Raw genomic sequence first — 21,129 nt, 5'->3', positions numbered from 1 at the left:
TCCCTGATATTTCCCCTGCCCCCCTGATATTTCCCCAGCCCCAGAAGCCCCGACATGTCCCCACCACATGCCCCCCCCAGCCCCAGACGCCCCCGCGGGTCCTCACTCTTCAGGGCTGTCATTCTGGAGCTCAGGAATCATGGCCTGCAGCCCTGCTGTCACTACCAACTCCCTCTACTTAGGCCCAGGTGGCACTTTCCCCAGTTTGTCCCCTCACTGCCAGCCCAGCTCACATACCCTGTGCCCTCTCCTGCAGCAATGCCCAGTGAGTGCGACTCTCTGAAGCCCAGGAGTGACGGTTCAAGGACCCCCCTGCAATGGTACAGCGGTGCCCAGAGCAGGATGCGGAGACCCAGCATGCTGCTGAGAGACGTCATCAAGTGAGTGCCCACCCAGGGCCGGCCAAGGCATCCAGAGGGGAAATGGAGCATATAAGAGAGGCCTCGGGCGCTCAGCATGCAGGACCCTGGGGGCCAGGGAGAGGGACACCCAGATCCCAAGGCTTGAAACTCAGAAGACAGCACAGGGACTCCACAGGTCCCCCAGCCTGCTCCCCATGTCCCCTCCACCCTTCAGGACCACCGTGCTGCCGGGTTCTTGTGAGTGCGTGTGTGTCTGTGTGTGTTCTCTCCTGTATGTCTGTGTGTGCTCTCTCCTGTGTGTCTGTGTTATCCCCTGTGTGTCTGTGTGTTCTGTCCTGTTCCCACACAGCAGTAGCAGGATCCTGGTCATTCACGGTCTTTAGTCTCAGGGAAGAATTCAGATCTGTGCCCAGGTGTCCAAGGAAGCCTGAAATGAGAGAGAGGACCCTGACTGCCCGGTGGGCTGAGCAGCTGGGGGTAGGGCACTTGCCCGTGTGCCTGGAGCTGGCTCCACTCCCAGCACCGAGAACCAGACCAAAACCCTGCCCGCCACGCCTCCCGCCTGCGCCCAGCTCTGCCACTGTGGCACCTGCAGAGGGCGCATGCTGGGTGCTTTGCTCTAAGCTGCCCCTCGCCTAGCGCAGGGACCATCCCCTGTGGCCCGGCCCCCTCCTTCCCCGTCAGACGTGGGTCATGGAAAGCTGTAGTACTTAAACCTTAAACCGGTGTGGGTGGTCTTACCTTTAGTTCATCAGGGCCCTGGGGAGCTCATGAAAAATGAGACCCCTAGAACCTAGACCCAGCTCTTCCTCCAGACCTCTGTGAGTATGTGTGTGTGTGTGTGTGTGCATGTGCGTGTGTGTGTGGACATGACAGTGTGGATGCTCACATCTCTGAAAACAGTTTTTGGGTGGTCCTAGGGAGATATCCGGTGCTGTCTCCCTCCAGTCAGCCTCATTTCCTGGTAGAACTTTCTAGAAGTATTATGAGTAGGTTGTTCTTTCGTGTTCCTATTTTTGGAAGGACTGACAGTATTTTAAAGAAGCCAAAACCCGGAAGCTCAGATTCTGTGGCCCTGACCCAGAGGGTGCTTCTGCCCAGTCTCTGATCTGCACTGTGGCCTAGGTTTTATCAAGGTCCCTGGATGGCTGCGTGACCATCTGGCTTTGAGGAAAGTGGCACCCTCCACGAGCTGCGTGGGGGTCGGCGTCACTGCCTGCCTGGTTCTTCCAGGTGCTCATTGCTGGTGTTGGGAGTGTGGCTCCTTTACATCCTCAAGTTGAGCTACACCTCGGAGGAGTGCGGCGGCCGGAAGATGCAGTACGTGGACCCTGAACGCATGAAGGTGAGCTGCCATCCCTGGGTGATGGACGTTGGATGCAGGAATCCACCCAGATGCCTCCCCACAGGCCCTGCTGCCTGCGAGCTGCCCAGCTGCCCCTCACCGCGCCACAGGGTGGGGGTGGGGGGTCCACTAGTGTGCCAGCGCGGGGGCCGCTAGCATGGTACTCCCCACCTGTTCTGAGCAGAGGGGAACATGCGCCAGGGTAGCTCTCGTTCCTCTGGTGGTCTCTTCCGTTCTCATGAGGTCCTGTGTTGGGTTCTCTCTCCATCCACTTTTCTAGCAGGTAATGGATTGACGGTTCAGCGCAGATCCCTCTGGCCATGGACAAGGTTGGATTAGCAGGCCTGGGGCCTGCCTGTGGGAAGAGGCGCCTCACTAGGGGGCACGTTAGGGACGGTGGCTGACACGCCGGGCTGTGTGGCTCTCTCCCGAGACCATCACTGCCTTCCGCCGGGGAGGCCAGACCTGGAGGGCTGAGTTACTTGCCCAGGCCACACTAGTCAGTGCTCACTGTGTGCTGGACCTGCCCTGCAGTGGTCAGTGGTGCTATCTCACTCACCTATGTGCCATGTGGAGTAGGTGTGTGACCTTGCCCTCACAGCCCACTACAGTTGATTATGGCCCTCTGCCTCCTGGGTTCACAGTGAGCCACAGCACCAGCACCCATGCCCTGTCTCCCCTCCCTGGAATGTCTGGGAGGTGAGACCAACTGTGACCAAGGCAACATTACTGGTCTCAAGGCTCTGGAACGTCCCCCCACCATGTCTGCCAGATGTGGTTTCCTTAAGAGTTGGTGATGGTAAACTGTAAACGGTAGGACTCATTCCCTTAATGAGAGTAAAGGTCATTTATAGGGCCTTGCCCCTGTGGCCGCAGTTAGGCTGGGGACATTGCTTCACGCATGTCAGTCTATGATCCCTCACAGTCAGTCCTCAGCTCGGCCCCTAGCCCAGGCAGCTGGCTGAGTTTTCACTGTAGTATTCTTTCTGTGACTTGGTCATTTAGATCGGGTTGCTTTAAACCTGGTGATGTTGCAGAAGGTGCGTCAGTGTGGGCTCATGACTCAGGAGCTCCAGCCCTCCCTGTGTCAGGCTCTGGGCAGGTGCATGGGGCATCTCCCCTCGAGTTTCCAGACGGGGAGAAGGAAGTGGTCCAAGGCCACTGAGGCCCCAGGTCACGGTGCCTGACAGGTGGGCTCCCTCCCGTGGTTGCCTTCCTCCTCAGTGCTGTGCGCTCTCCTGAGTGCTTTTTTGAAGCGATGACCGTAACAGAATCTCACCTCTTACTAACAAACATGCCCCGTGCCTATGCTCCTGAGAAGGACCATCCTGAACGTCATGGAGTGGAGTGAAGTGGAGGTCAGGACCTTCACCCTGGTTCTCTGTGGCAAACTGCCACGGCGTTGACCTCACAACTGGAGGTGCCAGGTGTCGGCTTAGTTTTAGTTGTGAGCATCCTGGAAGACACTGAGGATGGGATGGACAGGCATCATGTGTCCTGCATGAGCGTCCCATTCCCTGGCCGCTGCCCATGCCCCGCACCAGCTCCTCCCAGGGGTGCCCCTTGCTGGCTGCACTGGCTTCCAGCTCCAAAGCCGTCAACAGCAGAGCTCGCGCAGGGTGCCTCTCCCAGGCATTCTCCTCGGAGCTTTGGGCCCAGGCAGCAGTGAAGGGGAGCCCGGGTGGAGCTCAGGGAGGAGGCCCTGACCTGGCCCTTCCCTGCTCCTTACACATTTGAGTTGAGGTGGATGAAGGGAACAGCACCGGCTGTCCCGGCTTCCGTGGCATTTAGAAGGCACGTTGGCTCAGACTGACTTCCTGCACCAGCCTGCTCCAGGCCCACAAGGGCAGCAGCCAGAGGTGACTGCTGGGCCTTGCACTCTGCTCAAAGCCTAGAAAATGTGGCTTGGAGCCTGATGTTGAGCTCTTGGCCAGAATGGAAAAGGAATAAAGTCTTACCCCTTCCAATGAAACTCCTAGAGCAGGCTCGCAGTCCCAGAGCTGTGCCCCTCCCTGGCCTGCAACCTTGCTTTCCACCACAGGCAGGGGAAGCTTCCCAGGTCTCTCTCAGTGCTTCCCAGATATTCCCTCCACCCAAGGAGATGTGCAAAGCCAGATGCCTGGGATGTCACTCTGATGGGAGATTTGAGCCTTTGTTTTCTAAAAATCACTGTTTACAACCTTCAGACCTGGAGTCTAGGGATAAGGAATACAGTATGGTGGGGTGTATACAGTAGCTGAGTATATACAATATGGTGGGGTGTATACAGTAGGGGTGAGTGTATATAATATGGGGGGTGTATATAGTAGGGGTGAGTGTGTACAGTATGGTGGGTTTATACAGTAGGGGTGAGTGTATATAGTACGGTGGGTGTATACAGTAAGGGTGAGTATAAACAGTATGGTGGGTGTATACAGTAGGGGTGAGTGTAAACAGTATGGTGGGATGTATACAGTAGGGGTGAGTGTATGCAGTATTCTGGGTATACACAGTAGAGGTGAGTGTATACAGTACGGTGGGTGTATACAATAGGGGTGAGTATAAACAGTATGGTGGGTGTATACAGTAGGAGTGAGTGTATACAGTTTGGTGGGTGTATACAGTATGGTAGGGTATATACAGTAGGGTGAGTGTATACATTAGGGGTGAGTGTAAACAATATGGTGGGGTGTATACAGTAGGGGTGAGTGTATACAGTATGGTGGGTGTATACAGTATGGTGGGGTATATACAGTATGGTGAGTGTAGACAGTATGGTGGGTGTATACAGTATGGTGAGTGTAGACAGTATGGTGGGTTATATACAGTAGGGTGAGTGTATACAGTATGGTGGGGTGTATACAGTAGGGGTGAGTGTATACAGTAGGGGTGAGTGTATACAGTATGGTGGGTGTATACAGTAGGGGTGAGTGTAAACAGTATTTTGGGGTGTATTCAGTATGGTGAGTGTATACAGTAGGGGTGAGTGTATACACTATGGTGGGTGTATACAGTAGAAGTGAGTGTATACAGTATGGTGTGTGCATACAGTAGGGTGAGTATAGACAGTATGGTGGCCCCACTGCTGGTGTGGCCGTCCGGGTGCAGGGTCGCGGTGTCCCCTCGTTGGCCTGATTCCTCTTGGAGCCACCGATCGCGTGCAGACTGCTCTTCTCGGGGGCTGCCGTGTGCTGTTTCTGTGGGTTCCTGTCGCTCCAGGGGCTGCGAGTCAGCCCGGTCGGTACTCCGCACACACCTCTCTGGAGGCTGCCTTGCTCCACAGACCACCTCACAAGATGCTACCAGGGCTATGAGGTAAACAGAGGTGTGAATACGCACAGCACCTGCAGCGTCGTCTCCAAGGCTCTGGAATATCTGTTCCAACATGGGCAGAGCCTCCGAATGTGGAAGTATGCGCCTCAGCAGTAATGACTCTTTGAAGCTGTATTCTAAGAACTGTTTCTTCTGCGGTTGGGTATATGTTTCTAAACAGTGTGTCCAACAGTCAGTGATAACTGAGGAAAATGTAGCTGGCTGAGTTGGTCAGCTTTCATCGCTGTGTCAAAATACCGGAGAAAAACATCCTAAAGGGGGAAAGATTGGTTCTGGTCACAGTTTCAGAGTTCTCAGTGCACGGTTGTCTGGATCCGTTGCTCTGGGTCTCAGATGAGGCACAACCTGACAGAGTGGAGCACGCTGCCTGCAGCCTGGTGGCCGGGAAGCAGAGAGAATAGAGGGGAAAGGCCAGGGACAAGATACACCTTCCAGGGCATGTCCCCAGTGACCCCCTTCCCCTGCCTGTGACCCACCACCCTCTGTGGGGCAGTCTCTTGTCAAGTCCAGAGCCCTTGGGATCCAGGCGCTGCCTACCAGTCCCACCTCTGAAAGGGCTGCAGGACAACAAGCCTGCAGCGGGGAGCCCTGGAGGTCACTGCAGACCTAAGCTGGAACAGAGCCCTGGAGGTCACTGCAGACCTGGGCTGGGACAGAGCCCTGGAGGTCACTGCAGACCTAGGCTGGGACAGAGCCCTGGAGGTCACTGCAGACCTAGGCTGGGACAGAGCCCTGGAGGTCACTGCAGACCTAGGCTGGGACAGAGCTCTGGAGGTCAATGCAGACCTAGGCTGGAACACTGGGGTAGCATCTAGAACTCGGCTGCAGTTCGAGTCCTCATAAAACAACACTGGCGAAGTTGAAAAGACCTGGTAAATCCCTTACATAACACCCTGTGGAATACAGGAGCCTACACGTGCACACGGCAGCGCCGAAGGAGGTGCTCAGAGGAAGGCCCGGGTGGCAGAGAGATGGAGAAGGGCCCCTGGCTCAGCAGCTGCCCCTGGCTCACACGAACCACACAGGTGCTGCTAACAGGCCACCGTACCCAACCATGTTTCAGGTCACTTACCCCCCAGATTGTGCACAGCTTGTTACCCAACTGCTAAAGAAACTTTTTCCTTATCCTGCAGGATGGGAATCTACAAAATGAAACCTTTTAAAAATTGTGGTCAAATAAAAACTATGATTGGTTTCTTTTGGCCACTATTACACTTGCAGTTTTGCACCTTAGCATGGTTACCCAGAGGCTAAGCAGCTCTCCAGATATGGGTCTTGCCAGAATAGCCCTCTGCAGCTGTGCCAGCTCCCTCTCCCTGCAGGCACTGTCCGTCTGTGTGTGACCAGATAGGTCACAGAGGGGGTCACGTGTGCCAGCTTTCCCCGTGGGCTGCGGCACGTGCCCCTGTCCAGCACACCAGCCTGCTGGCATTCCTGGGTGCTTTCTTCCCCGGGTCCTCTTCAGCTAGACTGGCAGGAGGCAGAGCCTTGCCGCCTCCGGGAGCAGTGAGATGGGCACCCTCGGACTGTCCCCCGAGGGGTGGTGCTCCCAGGAGGGGCGGCCCCCACTCAGCCTGCGCTTGCCTTGCAGAGAGCCCAGAGACACGCCCAGCAGGTCCTGCAGAGGGAGTGCCGGCCGGCGTTTGCCAAGAGGGCGATGGCGCAGCTGTTCGAGGGCCGGTACAGCGCGGACCTAGCGCCCTTCGTGCAGAAGGCCCCGGACGCCAGCGGGGCCGAGTACAAGTATGACCCTCCCTTCGGGTTCCGCAAGTTCTCCAGCAAAGTCCAGAGCCTCCTGGAGACGCTGCCCGAGCACGGCTTTCCCAGACACTGGGAAGCCAAGGCCTGCCGGCGCTGCGTGGTCATCGGCAGCGGAGGGATACTGCACGGCCTGGGGCTGGGCCCTGCCCTGAACCAGTTCGACGTCGTGATAAGGTACCTGGCTTTCCAGAGCCTCTTGCTGGGGTTCAGGCCACTGCTGGGGACAGTGAGGGTGGAGCTCAGGTCCACGCCCCCGAGGGACTTACCAGCACCCAGGCTGCAGGGGCAGCAGGCAGGGGCCACAGTCAAGGCGGGGGTCTGGAAGGATGGGCAGGTCCAGGGGAACAGAGGCCCCGGAGGTCAGAGCAAGGTGGGGACCCTGTCTTCAAGGCGGTGAGAGGCTGGTGAGGCCATGGGGCTGGCAGGCAGGACCCCCAGCGAGGAGCTGGCGTCAGGTCTCTGCTCGGGTTAAAACTTGTTTTCCCGCGGGGTAGCTCAGTGGTAGAGCACCTGCCTGCACTCCCCAGCACCACAGAAAGAGCAAATGAACAAACCTGTTTTTCCAATTATACTAGTAAAATATGTTCATTATTCAAATTCAGAAGAAGAAGGGAGGAAATTGCAGCTGCTGCTCCCCACAGAGTCCCCACCGATCCTGAGTGACTCGTGGATTTGCAGGGTGCTTCTGAACTCGACACTAGGAGTGGTTTCTGAGGTCATTAAATTCCTGGCAGGTCTTCCAGGAGGGTGTTGTGAGGGCTCGGTGGTTCTTTGGGGGCACTTGGATGGTCTCAGTTTTCATTACTGTGGAGTGTCCTGCATATCCTTGTCCCTGCGTCTCCATGTCCCTCTGCCATCATTTCCTTGGAGACTTTCCTTAAAGCAAGGTGATGGGTTCCAAGACAGGTGGCTGTCCCCAGGCCCCGGGTCACTGCACTCAGCTGCCTCTCTCCATTTTACAGAGAAGCAGAGCCTGGACCTGGGGGCCCACAGCCCACCTCAGTTTGCCCAGCAGCTGCACATGGGTGGGTTGAAGGCAGAGGAGAGGGACCTGTGCATGGAGGGCCGGGCTCAGGGAGTGGAGCCTGGGGACAGAGGGAGCCCTCCTGGGAGGTAGGGCAGCACTTCCTGACAGTCTGGTGGTGACAGGGGCATCTAGATTTCCAATCTGGGGTCAGAGGCATTAGTGGCATTACTGTCAGAAACAGGGAAAGTGAAAAAGTCTGTGGTTGGTGAGGGACAGTAACAAAATCTGTTTTGGACATTGGAATCCTGAAAATGAAGATATGCCCACATAGTGCCCTGTGGTTTGGGGCAAGTTTCTTAACTGCTCTGCACCTGTTTCTTATCAAGAAACGCTGCAAGAACTGCACAAAGAGCTTCCCTCCCCTGGTCCCCAAGTCTGGCCCATCGTGAGTGGGAAGCACTGTTAGGTCCCAAATGCATTGGAGCCACCTGCCCTCCAGAGCGCCCTGACCCAGCCATGTGGCCCACTGGCCTGGCCAGTTTCCCCTTGTCCTGAGGCTGCCTGGAGCCATGGCTTGCTGTCCAGCATCATAGCTGAGTATTGAACCACGTGTCCTTGGCCTGGGACGACATGCAGGCTTCTGCTGCCTGCATGTTCTTCTGAGCCACCGAGAGGTCAAGGGACTGAAGTTGGACTGTTGACAGGGACCTAACTGCACTGCCATTCTTTTCTGGACTCTTTGAGAGTTGCAGATAGGTTCCACCCACATCCCGCACGGGCAGTGGAAGTGGGGTTGCCCTCAGTGGAATGGGCTGGCTGGGAAGTAAGAGCTAGGAAAAATAGAACAGCGAGAGAACCACAGGGCACAGAAAATGTTTCCACAAAGCAGGGGCAGGACAGCCTACCCCACAGACGGGTCCAGCTTCTGGACTCTGCAAAACGGAGCCACGCTGCTTTATTTACATCAGGAAACATCAAAAGCCTTCCATAGAATGTTCCTCACCAAAAAAGGCTAAATGTGGGCTGTCCAGTTCCCAACAGGTTAACACCCATCTCCAGAGCTAACAGAGTGGAGATAAAGGTCACGTGCACTGGGCAATCTGTTGCCGCAGGAAAGCCATAGATAGTCCGCAGTGCCAAACCTAAATCTCCCTGGCTACCACACCGAGAGAAGATCCTCCTGTAATCCTGGTGGCTTCCTGCAGAGAGCAGCCCTCTGCCCCTAGGCAGTGCAGTGTGCTTGAACTGAGAACAGGCCCCAGCGCTAATATAACGCACTCATTAGGAGACAGGCCTTACCTGAGCCCTCACTCACATTCCACCCATGGTCCCCAAATGAGTTTTATTTAAAACAGAGGAAAGAAAGGACCAGAGTGCTGCCAGCCCAGGACCTTGGCATGTGGTACTGTCACGTCAAGTGACGTGACAGCACACGGGACAGCACATGGGGTCAGGAGTTCCGGAAGAGGAAATGGCTCAGGAGCCCCACCTGAGCCCGGCCTCCTCGGCCACTGCTCGTGGGTTTGTGCCTGCCTTGTGCTAGCATGGGGGATTGATTCCCTCTGACTTCCTTTTGAAATTCTAGCAAGAACCAGAAATATTCTGAGCACAATGGGAATCTTTCAAGGAAATTTTACTGGCACCCCAAGAAAGCCCAGGATGGAATGTGTTCATGGGCTCAGGTCCTGGGTGGGTAGAATCGCTGGACATTCAGAGGTGAGGTCTGGTGCTCTGTTGTGACTGAAGCTGCGTTAGTCAAACCAGCCAAGGTGGCAGGCAGAATGCCCATCCCAGCACATCCTGGTCCCAGACAGTGTGGGAACATGGCCCGGGTGCTGTGGGGTGTGGCCAAGTGGTGGCACTGGCCTCGTCACTGTGTCTCTCTTTTTGTTTGAATAGGTTAAACAGTGCGCCCATTGAGGGGTATTCCGATCATGTTGGAAATAAAACTACCATACGGATGACTTACCCAGAGGGCGCCCCACTCTCTGATGCTGAGTATCACTCTACTGATCTGTTTGTTGCTGTTTTATTTAAGAGTGTTGATTTCAACTGGCTTCAAGCAATGGCAAAAAATGAAACCCTGGTAAGCAGCAGAAACCACCTCTCATGGGTCCTTGGTGGAAGGCATAGTCGCCTCTGACGGTGTTTGAGCCCTCCATCAGGAGGGCTTCCTGATGGATGTTCCTGTCCTGTCCAGTGCACCGTTTTTGTTGTTTTGCTTTGGTTTTCTTGCAGTGCTGAGGATTGAGCCCAGGGCCCTGTGCCCAGGAGGTGGGCGCTCTGCCAGCTGAGCCATACCCAGCCCTGCCGTTCGCCTCTGGGCCTTGCTGCTTTCCCAGTGGCTGGTTCTGAGTGGCTCCAGGGTCTTCAGCAGCGGCTGAGCCTTGCGGGTCCTGCGGGTGGGCTTTGCTCCCCTCTGCTGGCGGGGTGACCTTGTCCAGTCCCTAACAAGGGCTCACTTTCTTTCCTTAGCCATTCTGGGTGCGACTCTTCTTTTGGAAGCAGGTGGCAGAAAAAATCCCCCTACAGCCGAAACATTTCAGGATTCTGAATCCAGTTATCATCCAGGAGACGGCCTTCGACATCCTGCGATACCCAGAGCCCCAGTCGAGATTCTGGGGCCGAGACAAGGTACCCTCCTGCTGTGTAGTTCAGCATTATCCACGTTCAAGGGGAGACAGTCCACAGTTCCCACAGGCTCCACCATAAACCCAGGAGCCTCCCCAGAGGAGGAGCCTCAGTGGGCCCTGGCTTCCGGGCACCTCCTGGTGTGGTGACTGCTGGCTGGTGTGGTCAGCACTGTGTCACTGAGGTGTGAGGGGCAGGGCTCTTTTTCCAGGGTTCCATGCAGTTGCAGGACCCTGGAAGGCACTTCGCTGGCCAGAAAAGTTCTCTCCTTTGAATACGGTGAGCCACTCAGTGCAAGGTGGCGCTCACCATCTCCTCGGTGATGGTGATGGTGACTCCAGTCTCCAAGCCTCGCTCCTCATGGGCCCATGAGCTGGTCTGCGGGATCCGAGTCGCTCAACTGCATGGGTAGAACTGTGAACACTTGCATGGAAGTTGTTCTTTTTTTTTTTTTTTTTTAAAGTAGACTTTATTTATTTATTTTTAATATTTATTTTTTAGTTTTTCGGAGGACACAACATCTTTGTTTGTATGTGGTGCTGAGGATCGAACCCGGGCCGCACGCATGCCAGGCGAGCGCGCTACCGCTTGAGCCACATCCCCAGCCCGGAAGTTGTTCTTACATGAAGTTTAGCACAGGTGTAATAAGCACTCCCAGAACACACAGAGCTCCTCACAATCCACGAGAAGAGGTGTGCCAGTGACCAGGGCAGACACACCAACAGGCGTCCCCAGAACAGATTGGCATGAGCAAAGAATGCTGTGCAGGGGACTCGGCACTACCAGCCCCACAGACTCCAAGGGGCTGCCTGGCCTTCCTGCCTCCTCCGTAGCAGAGGCTGGGAAATCTGAGAGGTCTTTGTCAGGATGGAGGTAGAATAAGCCAGCACGGTCCTGGAGGGTCCTGGAGGGTGGCTCGCAGTGCGGTCCAGGCTGCCTAGCAGGAAGGCGCCCTGAGCCCTCACTCCTCTTAGTTTCCATGACAACCATGCAGGCTGGCCATGGGGTTCCTGCCTAGCCCCAGAGGGAGTCTGAGGGAGATGAGCACATCACAGCAGGGAGCAGTTTCTAGGGAGTGATGATAGTCCCTGTGTTCCCTGTCCTCGCCTAAATCAGTGCACGCCGGAGAGAACCCCATTCCCATGTCAGAGTTGTTTATGGCAGCCCCTGGCCCCAGACAGCAGGAAGGCAGCCCCTCTGCACGTGAGAGCCACACAGCAGAGCTTGAGAGGTCACCCATCCCTCGTCCGAAACCCAAGACATCCTGAGCACCAACCCCACACCCCAGGGCAGAGTTAATGGGACCTCGGAGGCCACCACTCTGAGGGTGCTTGGTGAGGTCACCTTCAGGCTGCATGTGAGATGCACAGGAAGCCACGGGTGTTATGTTTGGACTTGGGTCCCAGCCCCAAGGTGTCTTATGTATATGCAAATATCCCAAGGTCCCCAAGTACCCGAAGCAGTGCTGGCCCCAGCATGTCTGGAAGGGCTGCTCACCCTGGGATTGGCTGCCAGTTCTGTTTTCTGTGTCTTCACCCAAGACCAGGATGGAGGGCGGGAAGCAGAATGCAGAGTCGCACCCTCCAGGTGGCATGGGCCACTCGGACAGGAAGAGGGCAGCAGCTCAGGGAGCCGCGAGTAGCCTGGACCTGGGCATGCTAGGCCAAGTGGGGAGGGTCCAGTCTAAAAGGAACAGACAGGAAGCCCTTGATTCAGGTCAAAAACTGCGCTGGCCTGAGCGGAGGGTGGGAAGGAGCTGGCTTCAGCTGGATGTGGTCTGCAATGTCGTCTGCAGAACAGCTGCTGGCCAAGTGGACGTAGAACAGCAGGACTGATGTTCATGGGACAGCCTGCCCCCCACAGGGTCCCAGCTGAGGTCAGGCCCTGGGAGGGACAGGCAGGTCCTCTGGTTGCCTGGGGATATTTGTCACATGAGAAGGCGGTGGGCCTGCCCTGGTTCAGGACGCCCAGCAGAGGCGGAGCTTGGGAAGCAGCTTGAGCTAGGACCAGGAGCCCTGTCCAGCTGCACCTCAAGGGTGCATTGGGAGCGTCCACAGACTACATTTTGGAGCTGGGCTCCTTGACCCCCGTGGGGAGTTGTGCTGTCCAGGTGAAGTAGTGTGAGGTCCACCCCTGCAGCGGGCAGTTTTGTGCCCACGCAGCCCCTGCAGCACCACAGAGCAGCGAATGAGGAACTTTGGTCTTTGCTCTTTTTCAGAACGTCCCCACAATGGGCGCCGTGGCCGTCATCTTGGCCACACATCTGTGCGATGAAGTCAGCCTGGCAGGCTTTGGGTATGACCTCAGCCGCCCCCAGATGCCCCTGCACTACTTTGACAGCCAGTGCATGGCGGCCATGAACTGGCAGACCATGCACAATGTGACCACGGAGACCAGACTCCTCCTGCGGCTGGTCAAAGGAGGCGTTGTGAAGGACCTCACCGGGGGTGTCCACTGTGAATTCTGAGCACACCGACCTCACCAGGAAGGGCGCCTGTGGCCCAAGGGCTGTGTCGGGCCTCCTCTGTGCAGTTCATCCTGCAGATAATATGAAGAGCAGTTGGTATTTTTAACTTTAATTTAAAAGATGTCCAGGTTTTCCCACTTCTTTTCCTATTTATTTGAAGTCAGTATTTGTTTTTGCACAACATTTTATAAGTTAAGTTCAAAAATGGAAAGACTTTTCAAAGAGAATTGTATGAAATATTTTATTAGATTTTTTAAGAAAGTAATTTAATCTGTAGAAGCTCTGACCGTGCACATTGCACACAGAATACCAGGTGGTGCGGTGGATGGTGGGCTCACTCCTTGAAGACCTGCTGACTGCCTGCCTTCTCGGGTCTTCCGCTCCTTGGGTGGCACGGCAGAGTGGCTCTCAGGAGGGCACTGGGCACTGAGCCACTGCAGCCTGGAGGCCTTGCTGGGGGAGGGACACTGGCCAGGGCCCAGCCCTCTGAGTGCTGTGTGGTGCCCAGGGCCGTGGAGGCCACGGTCGTCCCGGCAATCACAGTGACTCTCAGCCTTCTTGAGGACATTAGTCCTGCCCTTCCAGAGCACTTAGGTTCTGTGAGATGTTTGAGGTGGCTCATAAAGACCAGCGCTGGTACCCAGCGTCAGGGAGTCATAAAGACCAGGACAGAGCTTCTGGTATCCAGCGTCGGGGGAAACGCCCTTTTCAGGAACAGTCACTTTTTCTGAAATGCTGAAATGAAATCTCCCAGTGTTATAATTTCCTTATTAAAACATTTTTTTAAAGATGTGTGAATGCTCACCTGGTGGGGTGGGCCAAGCAGTGTGCTGGCCAGAGAGGGAGAACAGGAACGAATGAAGTGTGTGAGGGCCAGTGAGGAGGTCCTTGCAATGCTTGGTTATTTGTTCAAGGAAATGAGTCTGAGGCTCCCTGAAGCTGTCTGGCTGGGGGCCACTCCTCGCAGGGACCCTGGAGGCTGCAGCAGGAGGGACAGGGAGTCGGGGTGCCTTCCTCACGGGCTGCTTGGCCCCAGGCAGGACTTTCTGGAGAGGCTGTGGTATCCTCTGGAGGGCCTGGTCCCTGGGGTCAGCAGGCTGGCGCTCCTCTGGCCCTGTCTCCACTGTGTGGCCTCTGGTGTCCACCTCTCCCCTGTCCTCTGCTGCCCTGCTACACAGCCAGGTGGCCCTGCCTATTCTGAGTCTGTCCCTCTGCCCCTCTGGGGCAGGGGTGTGGTGGATCAGGGCCACGGTGGATCAGGGCCACTACAGGGCCCCTCTGCCCCTGGGCTCTGGGTCTGGCTCAGGCACCACAGGGCACCACACTCTCCTGTAGTCTGTGGCTCTTCTTAAATCTGTGTGGGTCCCGAATTCTCCTCTGTAAGGCACTGGTTGCCTAGAAGAGGGTTTTAAACTTCCCACCAGTTACAGGACTTCATCTTGGAAACGGGCTCTGAAGGCAATCCAGAGCTCCCTGAAGGCCCCGCTGACCCGCAGCCCTCAGTGCTACTTAGAGAATCCCAGATGTTTTTTTTTAACAAGGCAGAATTAACCCCCCGTGTCCTTCCTGGGTGCTCAGCCTCCAGACCTCAGCTGGTAGCCTCCCAGCACCTGCCCCACACGTCCCTCTTCTGTACTATGCTTCCCCCTCAGCCCGTGTGTCCTCCTGGGCAGTAAGTAGAAGCCCTAAGTAAGTCCAAAGGCTTGGTTTTGAGGGCTGGGGTTGTGTCTCAGTGGTAGAATGTTTGCCTACCGTGTGTGAAGCACTGGGTTCAATCCTCAGCACCACATTAAATAAATAAATAAGCTGGGCGCACGCCTGTCATTCCAGCAGCTCGGGAGGCTGAGGCAGGAGGATCTCAAGTTCAAAGACAGCCTCAGCAACAGTGAGGTGCTAAGCAACTCAATGAGCCTCTGTCTCTAAATAAAATACAAAACAGGGCTGTGGATGTGGCTCAGTAGCCAAGTGCCCCTGAATTCAATCCCTGGTACCAAAAGAAAAATAAAACAAAAAGAATAGGAAGAAGGAATTTTAATTTGTAACAATAATCACTTTTTTTAAGAGAGAGAGAATTTTTTTTAGTATTTATCTTTTAATTTTTGGCGGACACAACATCTTTGTATGTGGTGCTGAGGATCGAACCCGGGCTGCACGCATGCCAGGCGAGCGCGCTACCGCTTGAGCCACATCCCCAACCCAATAATCACTTTTCTAATATTAGACTTTATATAAAAGTAAAGGGGTGCTGTTCAGAAAGTTCAGCTGTGGGTAGCACATCTCATCAGTTTCAAAACAAGCTCTGCACAGACCTAATGTTTCAGCCCATTTAAAGAATAGAAACTGCAAATGGCTCTTGGTTAAACAATAGAGGGAACCATGTGCCTCCAGTTCTCATGCCACTGGGACAATTCCTGCTCTCCCCTCCCTGGATTTCAAACAGTATTTAAATATCACCACATTTCCAAGGTTCTGTCCTAATAGTCCCACCTGTGAACCAAGAGTGTCTCTAAGGCAAACAACCCAGTGGAGTGAAGGTTGACAAATCTCCTGAAGGACAGAACCATTGTCATTACAGGAGCAAGAACACCTCAACGTGGCTGTCACAGAGAGAACAGATACACCAAGTATTCTTTAAAATGGCACACAGGGGACGGTGACATTAGTTTTGAAGGGTTGTGGGCTTTGCACAGGCGAAAGCAACAGGGGACGAAAGCTTTTGGTGGCTGTGATGGCAGTGATTACAGTTCACAATGAAGGACACATCACATTCTGAAACAGGACTACTGCAAGCCAGGTGAAGTTCCCCACAACCGAGGAGAACGGGTTTCCCTTCCAGCCATTCTATCACCAGCTGTGAGCCTTCAAGGCACCATCTTCCTTTAAAATCCAGGGAGCTTTGCCTTCGAAAGACGCAAATGCAGCAGATTTTGCTTCTTACATTCATTTAAAAAATGGAACAGGGCTGGGGCTAGAGCTTAGTAGATAGAGTGCTTGCCTCGCATGCACAGGCCCTGGGTTCAGTCCCCAGCACCACACACACACAAAATGGGACGGCATGATCCTAGCAGGCACTCTGCATGTTAGACAATCCAGCTGCAGCGTCTGAACATGAAAAGGACACGGCACTTTACACGGTATAATTGACAAATAACATGACCAGAGCGTATACTCAGATTTCCTGAGGGGCTCAGCCAGGAGTTTCCTTCTGGAAAGATCAACGGGGTGCCCTGCACTTAGGAGTGGCCACAGTGTGTGCAGCTCAGCTGCTTAACAACAGAAGGCACAACAGCATTGACTTCAGCTCCTGGAAGCTTCCTCATAGAGGTCCAACTGCTCCTCCTGTAATGCAACATGGACACACACTGGATTCCAACTCTGGTGGTACCACGTAGCAAAACACCTGTCACCTCGTGTCAAACAAATCCAATGACAGAAAGAAAGCAGCAACTGAAACAGTGTGGCCTCGACACCCACAGCCTCCTCCACCCCCCCCCACCTTAGGACGGACCCCTCACAGCACGACCACATACCCAAGCCACCTACGGCCTCATAATGCCACCGAGACCGACAGCTCTGAGGACCATGCGCTTTGTATGCAAATGCATTATTCATTCGTTTGTAGATGCTCCACACCTGGTCAAGGTAGGACTTTCCTTGATGACCCCATGTGGAAATAGTAACAGAACTTTATATATTTTATGTAGTCCTCGGACCAGCAGGTTTGGGAGGAGAATCGTCAACTGGGGCAGCAAAGTCGTGAGGTCCTGGGGGCCCGGCCCAGGCATCCTGAGTTTCACTGCACTCTCAGCTCTCGACTCACCCTCCTGTCCTATACTCCACCAGCAAAGAAGCAGCAAGGACCGTGACAGAAGTGACGAGACATTCCTTCCCTCTGTGAGAAATGATAAGTAAGCAGCATCTCACACAGGAAAAGGAAACCAAATGATGTGCTTTAAGCTGATGCAGAAAACTAGAAATAATCTGTTCAAAAGCAACTTGCATGGGCTGGGGTTGTGGTCAGAGGTAGAGCGCTCGCCTAGCACGCCTGAGGCTCTGGGTTCCATCCTCAGCACCACATAAAAATAAAACAAAAGATTGTGTCCACCTACAACTAAAAAAAATAAATATTTTTTTAAAGAGAGAGAGAATTTTTTAATATTTAGTTTTCAGTGGACACAACATCTTTATTTCTTACTTTATGTGGTGCTGAGGATCGAACCCAGCGCCCTGTGCATGCCAGGCGAGTGCGTTACCGCTTGAGCCACATCCCCAGACCAAATAAATATTTTTAAAAAGCAACTTGCATGGGTCTGGGAAATAAAGATAATGGAAATGATGGAGTCGACAGAGAACAAACAACAAAACCTCTCGAGCAAGAGAATGTCTGATCAACTTGATCCCATCACTGCCGGGAGAGAACAGGACAGCTGTCCACATTCGTGCCGTGCTTACGCATGCAGGCCCAGGAGCAGGTGCCCTTTGAGGCATGAAGGAAAAGCAAATCTTCTAAGTGATCAAAAACCAGTATTTTGAGATGCAGTCTCTAAATGCAAAATGAGATCAGCAAAAGCAGACACGATGGTAGGAAATTAAACTTGAGAGAGGAGAGATCCCTGCCCTCAAGTAACGGCATCAAAAGGGCTGAAATCTGTCTGATGCCGATCCTCAGTACGCCAAAGTGCCCTGCCTTCCTCACCTTCCTCACCAAGTGTTTTATGTGGGAAATGGCACCGAATTAAGTTAAAAAGCACTGAATCCGAAACGGTGAAGTCACTTGGGCGAGAGATTATCCATCAGGATGAAGGAGGAGCAAAAGAGTGAGAGGGTGAGCGTGAGGGTGAGCGTGAGGGTGAGCATGAGGGTGAGCCGCTGCTTGGACCACCACCCAGACACCAACCTGAACTGAGGTCAGACAGCATGCCGGGTCGCGGAGACAGCATGCCGGGTTGCGGGCGGCAGGCTGGCCGAGCCCTGGGGGACTGGCTTTCTGTTTCCATCTCACCTTTTCTTTTAAGAGGACCGAGGACCCTAGGCCTAATGACGTGGGACTCTGACTCATCCCACTGGGAACCTGACTTGGGTCAGGAAAGGGACTTGGTATTTGTAAGGATGGTGGGAAGCGTGGGGAAGGTGCTGGCGAGCTGCAGGAGGGACATGGGAGAGAAGGCCCCTCCCACAGGCCTCCTCTGCACTGCGGCTTGCCCTTCCCTCTCGGGCAGCTCTGTCCTCTCTTCCAGGCCTCCCTCCTCTGATTTGAAGCAGTCTGTGACTAGGAGCACCATCAGGGACCATGGCAGTACAAGCTGAGGCAGCTCCAGTCGTTGTACTAGGTCCTCTGAGTTCTGAATGTGTGAGGCTGAAAAACCCAGGAGAGGTCACTACAGCCTCTTCCGCCACCCCATCAGAAGCGGGAGCCTCAGCGGGGCCAGTTGTCCCACGTCCAGGCACCCATTGGGTCCTGAGCACCGCCTGGCAGCCTCTCCAATCCAGTGGTTTCACTTTCATAATCTGAATGATTAGATTTGACTAATTCCCGATACTAAGGGCGATCTGTTTCACAAAGAGGAAATCTCCGTGGTAGCATAATACGGTGCCACAAACGTGCCCAGACTTTCAGTGGTGACTTTCCCAAGAGCAAACATCTTGCAAGTGGAGAGAGGGTCCTGCCTCCGGAACTCAGCTGCCAAGCAGGGCTCAGCAGGTGTGGGGGCCACAGGCTGGGTGCCGGCAGACACGGAAGGCAGGTCTCCTGAACCATGCAGGAGCCGTCAGGAGACCCCCAGGGACAGCACACAGACCCTGGAAGGACCTGAAGCCGAATTGTGCCAAACCCTATGTACACCACATCCTTCCGGCACCCACGGACACGGCAAGGCTGGTTTATAAGCAAGGCACAAAGATTGGCAACCGCAATGACGAGAGAGCGATCATGACAGTGTGCTATATTAAAGCTATTTAAAACTTACAAATTGCTTAATTTCCCATTTGCTAATTTCTAACTGTGGTTGACCACAAGAAGCTGAGGCCACAGGAAGCAGAACCCTGGTGAAAGAGGGGACTCCACCACCAAGAGGAGCTCACAACCTAGCTCCTGTCGACGTCACAGAAAGTCAGTTCCAATAAAAGTTGATGACAAGCTCACTGGAATCATTAGGCCCCCTGAATTACCCAACAGCAGTGTGACCGTGACAGACAACTGAAGATGGGCTAGGGCCAGGTAGAGCTGACTGAGAACAGTAGCCAAATGAAAGCCGTAGCCAGATGCGGTGGCCCACACCTGTGATCTCAGTGGCTTGGGAGGCTGAGGCAGGAGGATCATGAGTTCAAAGCCAGCCTCAGCAAGGGTGAGGCCCTAAACAACTCAGTGAGACCCTGTCTCTAAAATATAAAACAGGGCTGGGGATCTGGCTTCCTGGTCAAGTGCCCCTGAGTTCAAGCCCCGGTACCAAAAAAAAAAAAAAAAAAAAAAAAAGAAAGCTGTGGCAGGCTGGCTCCCCCTGATAACACGTCAAGGTGTGACTGGGTCATTCCAGGCGGGGAGAAGCCGCTAGCCAAGGGGACAGGCCATCATGCACATCTGTCATGACGAGGTCACAGCTCGTGCATGGCAGTTTGATGCTGGCTTCATCTGAATGCTCACCACAGGTCCTACCTGCTATGCGTCAAGAGTGTGTTTTGATTTGCTTCGATTCCGAGTCTGAAGTGGACTGTGGGTTCTGAGGCTGGTCGAATGGAAGCTCTTGGGTGGAGATGCTGGGCAACAGAGTCTTCATGCGAGTGTGGGTCTTCAAAGTGATGATGACACAGACACCTTATCTGTAACCGTCCAGAGGTCTGAGTGATGTTTTAAAAGAATGTGGCTGTGTAAGAGCCGGGCGCATCATGCAGGGTTGTTTTTTTTTTTTTTTTTTGGTTGTAGATGGACACATACCTTTATTTTATTCATTTATTTTATGTGGTGCTCAGGCTCAAACCCAATGCCCTATACATGCTAGGCAAATGCTCCACCACTGAGTCACAGCCCCAGCCCTCGGTGCATTTTTGAAAACCCAACTCACCGCTGGAGTGTACAAAGTGGGCACGCTCCCTGCCCATGGGCCAGAACGCAGGCAGAGGGTCAGCCTTGCAGGCAAGCCCTGAGCCAGAGACGGCCCGTGCGCTCATGCGGGTTTTAGGGGTGCAATCTGGACACTGCATGCCTCCTGAATCACATGCGTTTCTGCCTTTTTTTTTTTTAACCAACCTTGTCTACACAAGAAAGGTCATTTTTACAAGGTGGCGGTCACCGCAGCCCTGGTCAGCTGCAGCCCTGGTCAGCCATCTGTGGACAAAGCCCTTCAGGCACTGGGACCAGGCTAGAGCTGCCTCCCTGTGGGCCGTGTCCTCTGCAGAGCAGCACAAGTGCCCTCCTCCGGCTGGGCTCCAGACCCTGTGTCGGGGGCGGGGGGGCGCACGTCCTGGTCCATAGACCTGGTCCCCCTGGAAGGGCACCTGCCTCACCAGGGCGGAGGGCTGCACCTGCTGACCCAGGCACCTCCCAGGCCGCCTCCTGACACCACCACACTGGGGTTCCTTTGAACACAGGAGTCTGTGGAGACGCACTGGGGCTGCAGGGGCCCCTTCTCCACAGAAAATCTTAACTAAGCTTCCCCAGAGACCCTCACCATAATTGTTCTTGGACTATCAGCAAGAATCCCTGCAAAAGAGATCTGTGTGGCCAGGCCTCCTGTTTCCTGTTGCTCTATCTGACAATAACTAAAACTGGCTGCGGGCCTGGGGAGAGCAGTACTGCTGTGCTTTCACAGCATTTATGCCATCTCTGTGGCCGATTTTCTAGTCTGAATGATACGATTGTTTATCAGCTGGGAAGTGCGTTTAGAAGCGCAGAGTGTGATAACTCTGGCCTTGGGCTGGAGCTTCACAGGGATGTTTACATTTCAAAGATAAGAGAAGATGTTCCTAATTAGGTCCCCTGGAAACAGCTGGCAGCGGGTGGAGGGGGACTTTCCCTTTCTCAGGCGCTGGTTTTGCAGAGTACCCTTGAGTTGGCATCCAGGCCTGGGCTCCACTGTTCTGGAAATGCTGCTTTTGTGTGGACTTCTGCAGATTGTCAGCCGTTGCTGAGCTCCTCCCCCTGTACGCTGGGCATAAAGTTCAAACACTGTCTGAACTCGGGGTTCAAGGGGATTGACGGGTGATTGCGGAAGCTGTTTCCCTCTGAACTGGCTGTAGCCAATGACCCTGCTCTGGTCTCGCTGTCTCTGCAAGGCCGCACTTCACACGG

The 21,129-nt window shown here is 54.3% G+C and overlaps 1 protein-coding gene across 4 annotated transcripts in view; it reads left to right on the top strand.

The window, feature by feature from the left end:
• The window catches only part of St3gal5 (ST3 beta-galactoside alpha-2,3-sialyltransferase 5), a 35,390-nt gene extending 21,757 nt beyond the window's left edge, over nucleotides 1-13,633 (top strand). For 3 of the 4 annotated variants that reach the window (XM_048787786.1, XM_048787787.1, XM_015506352.2), the window contains 6 exons: nucleotides 257-380; nucleotides 1,596-1,707; nucleotides 6,611-6,954; nucleotides 9,647-9,833; nucleotides 10,223-10,381; nucleotides 12,597-13,633. In XM_048787786.1, the coding sequence (XP_048643743.1) occupies nucleotides 259-380; nucleotides 1,596-1,707; nucleotides 6,611-6,954; nucleotides 9,647-9,833; nucleotides 10,223-10,381; nucleotides 12,597-12,845 (1,173 nt within the window). In that variant the 5' untranslated portion in view covers nucleotides 257-258 and the 3' untranslated portion in view covers nucleotides 12,846-13,633. Of the gene's footprint in view, nucleotides 1-256; nucleotides 381-1,595; nucleotides 1,708-5,925; nucleotides 6,045-6,610; nucleotides 6,955-9,646; nucleotides 9,834-10,222; nucleotides 10,382-12,596 lie in introns of those variants that run through there. The other variant, XM_048787788.1, reaches the window with a different exon arrangement.
• Nucleotides 13,634-21,129: the final 7,496 nt, after the last annotated feature.

Source organism: Marmota marmota, unplaced genomic scaffold (assembly GCF_001458135.2).
Source record: "Marmota marmota marmota unplaced genomic scaffold, marMar, whole genome shotgun sequence".
NCBI lineage: Eukaryota > Metazoa > Chordata > Mammalia > Rodentia > Sciuridae > Marmota > Marmota marmota.
This window is presented reverse-complemented; position numbering and strand designations above follow the sequence as displayed.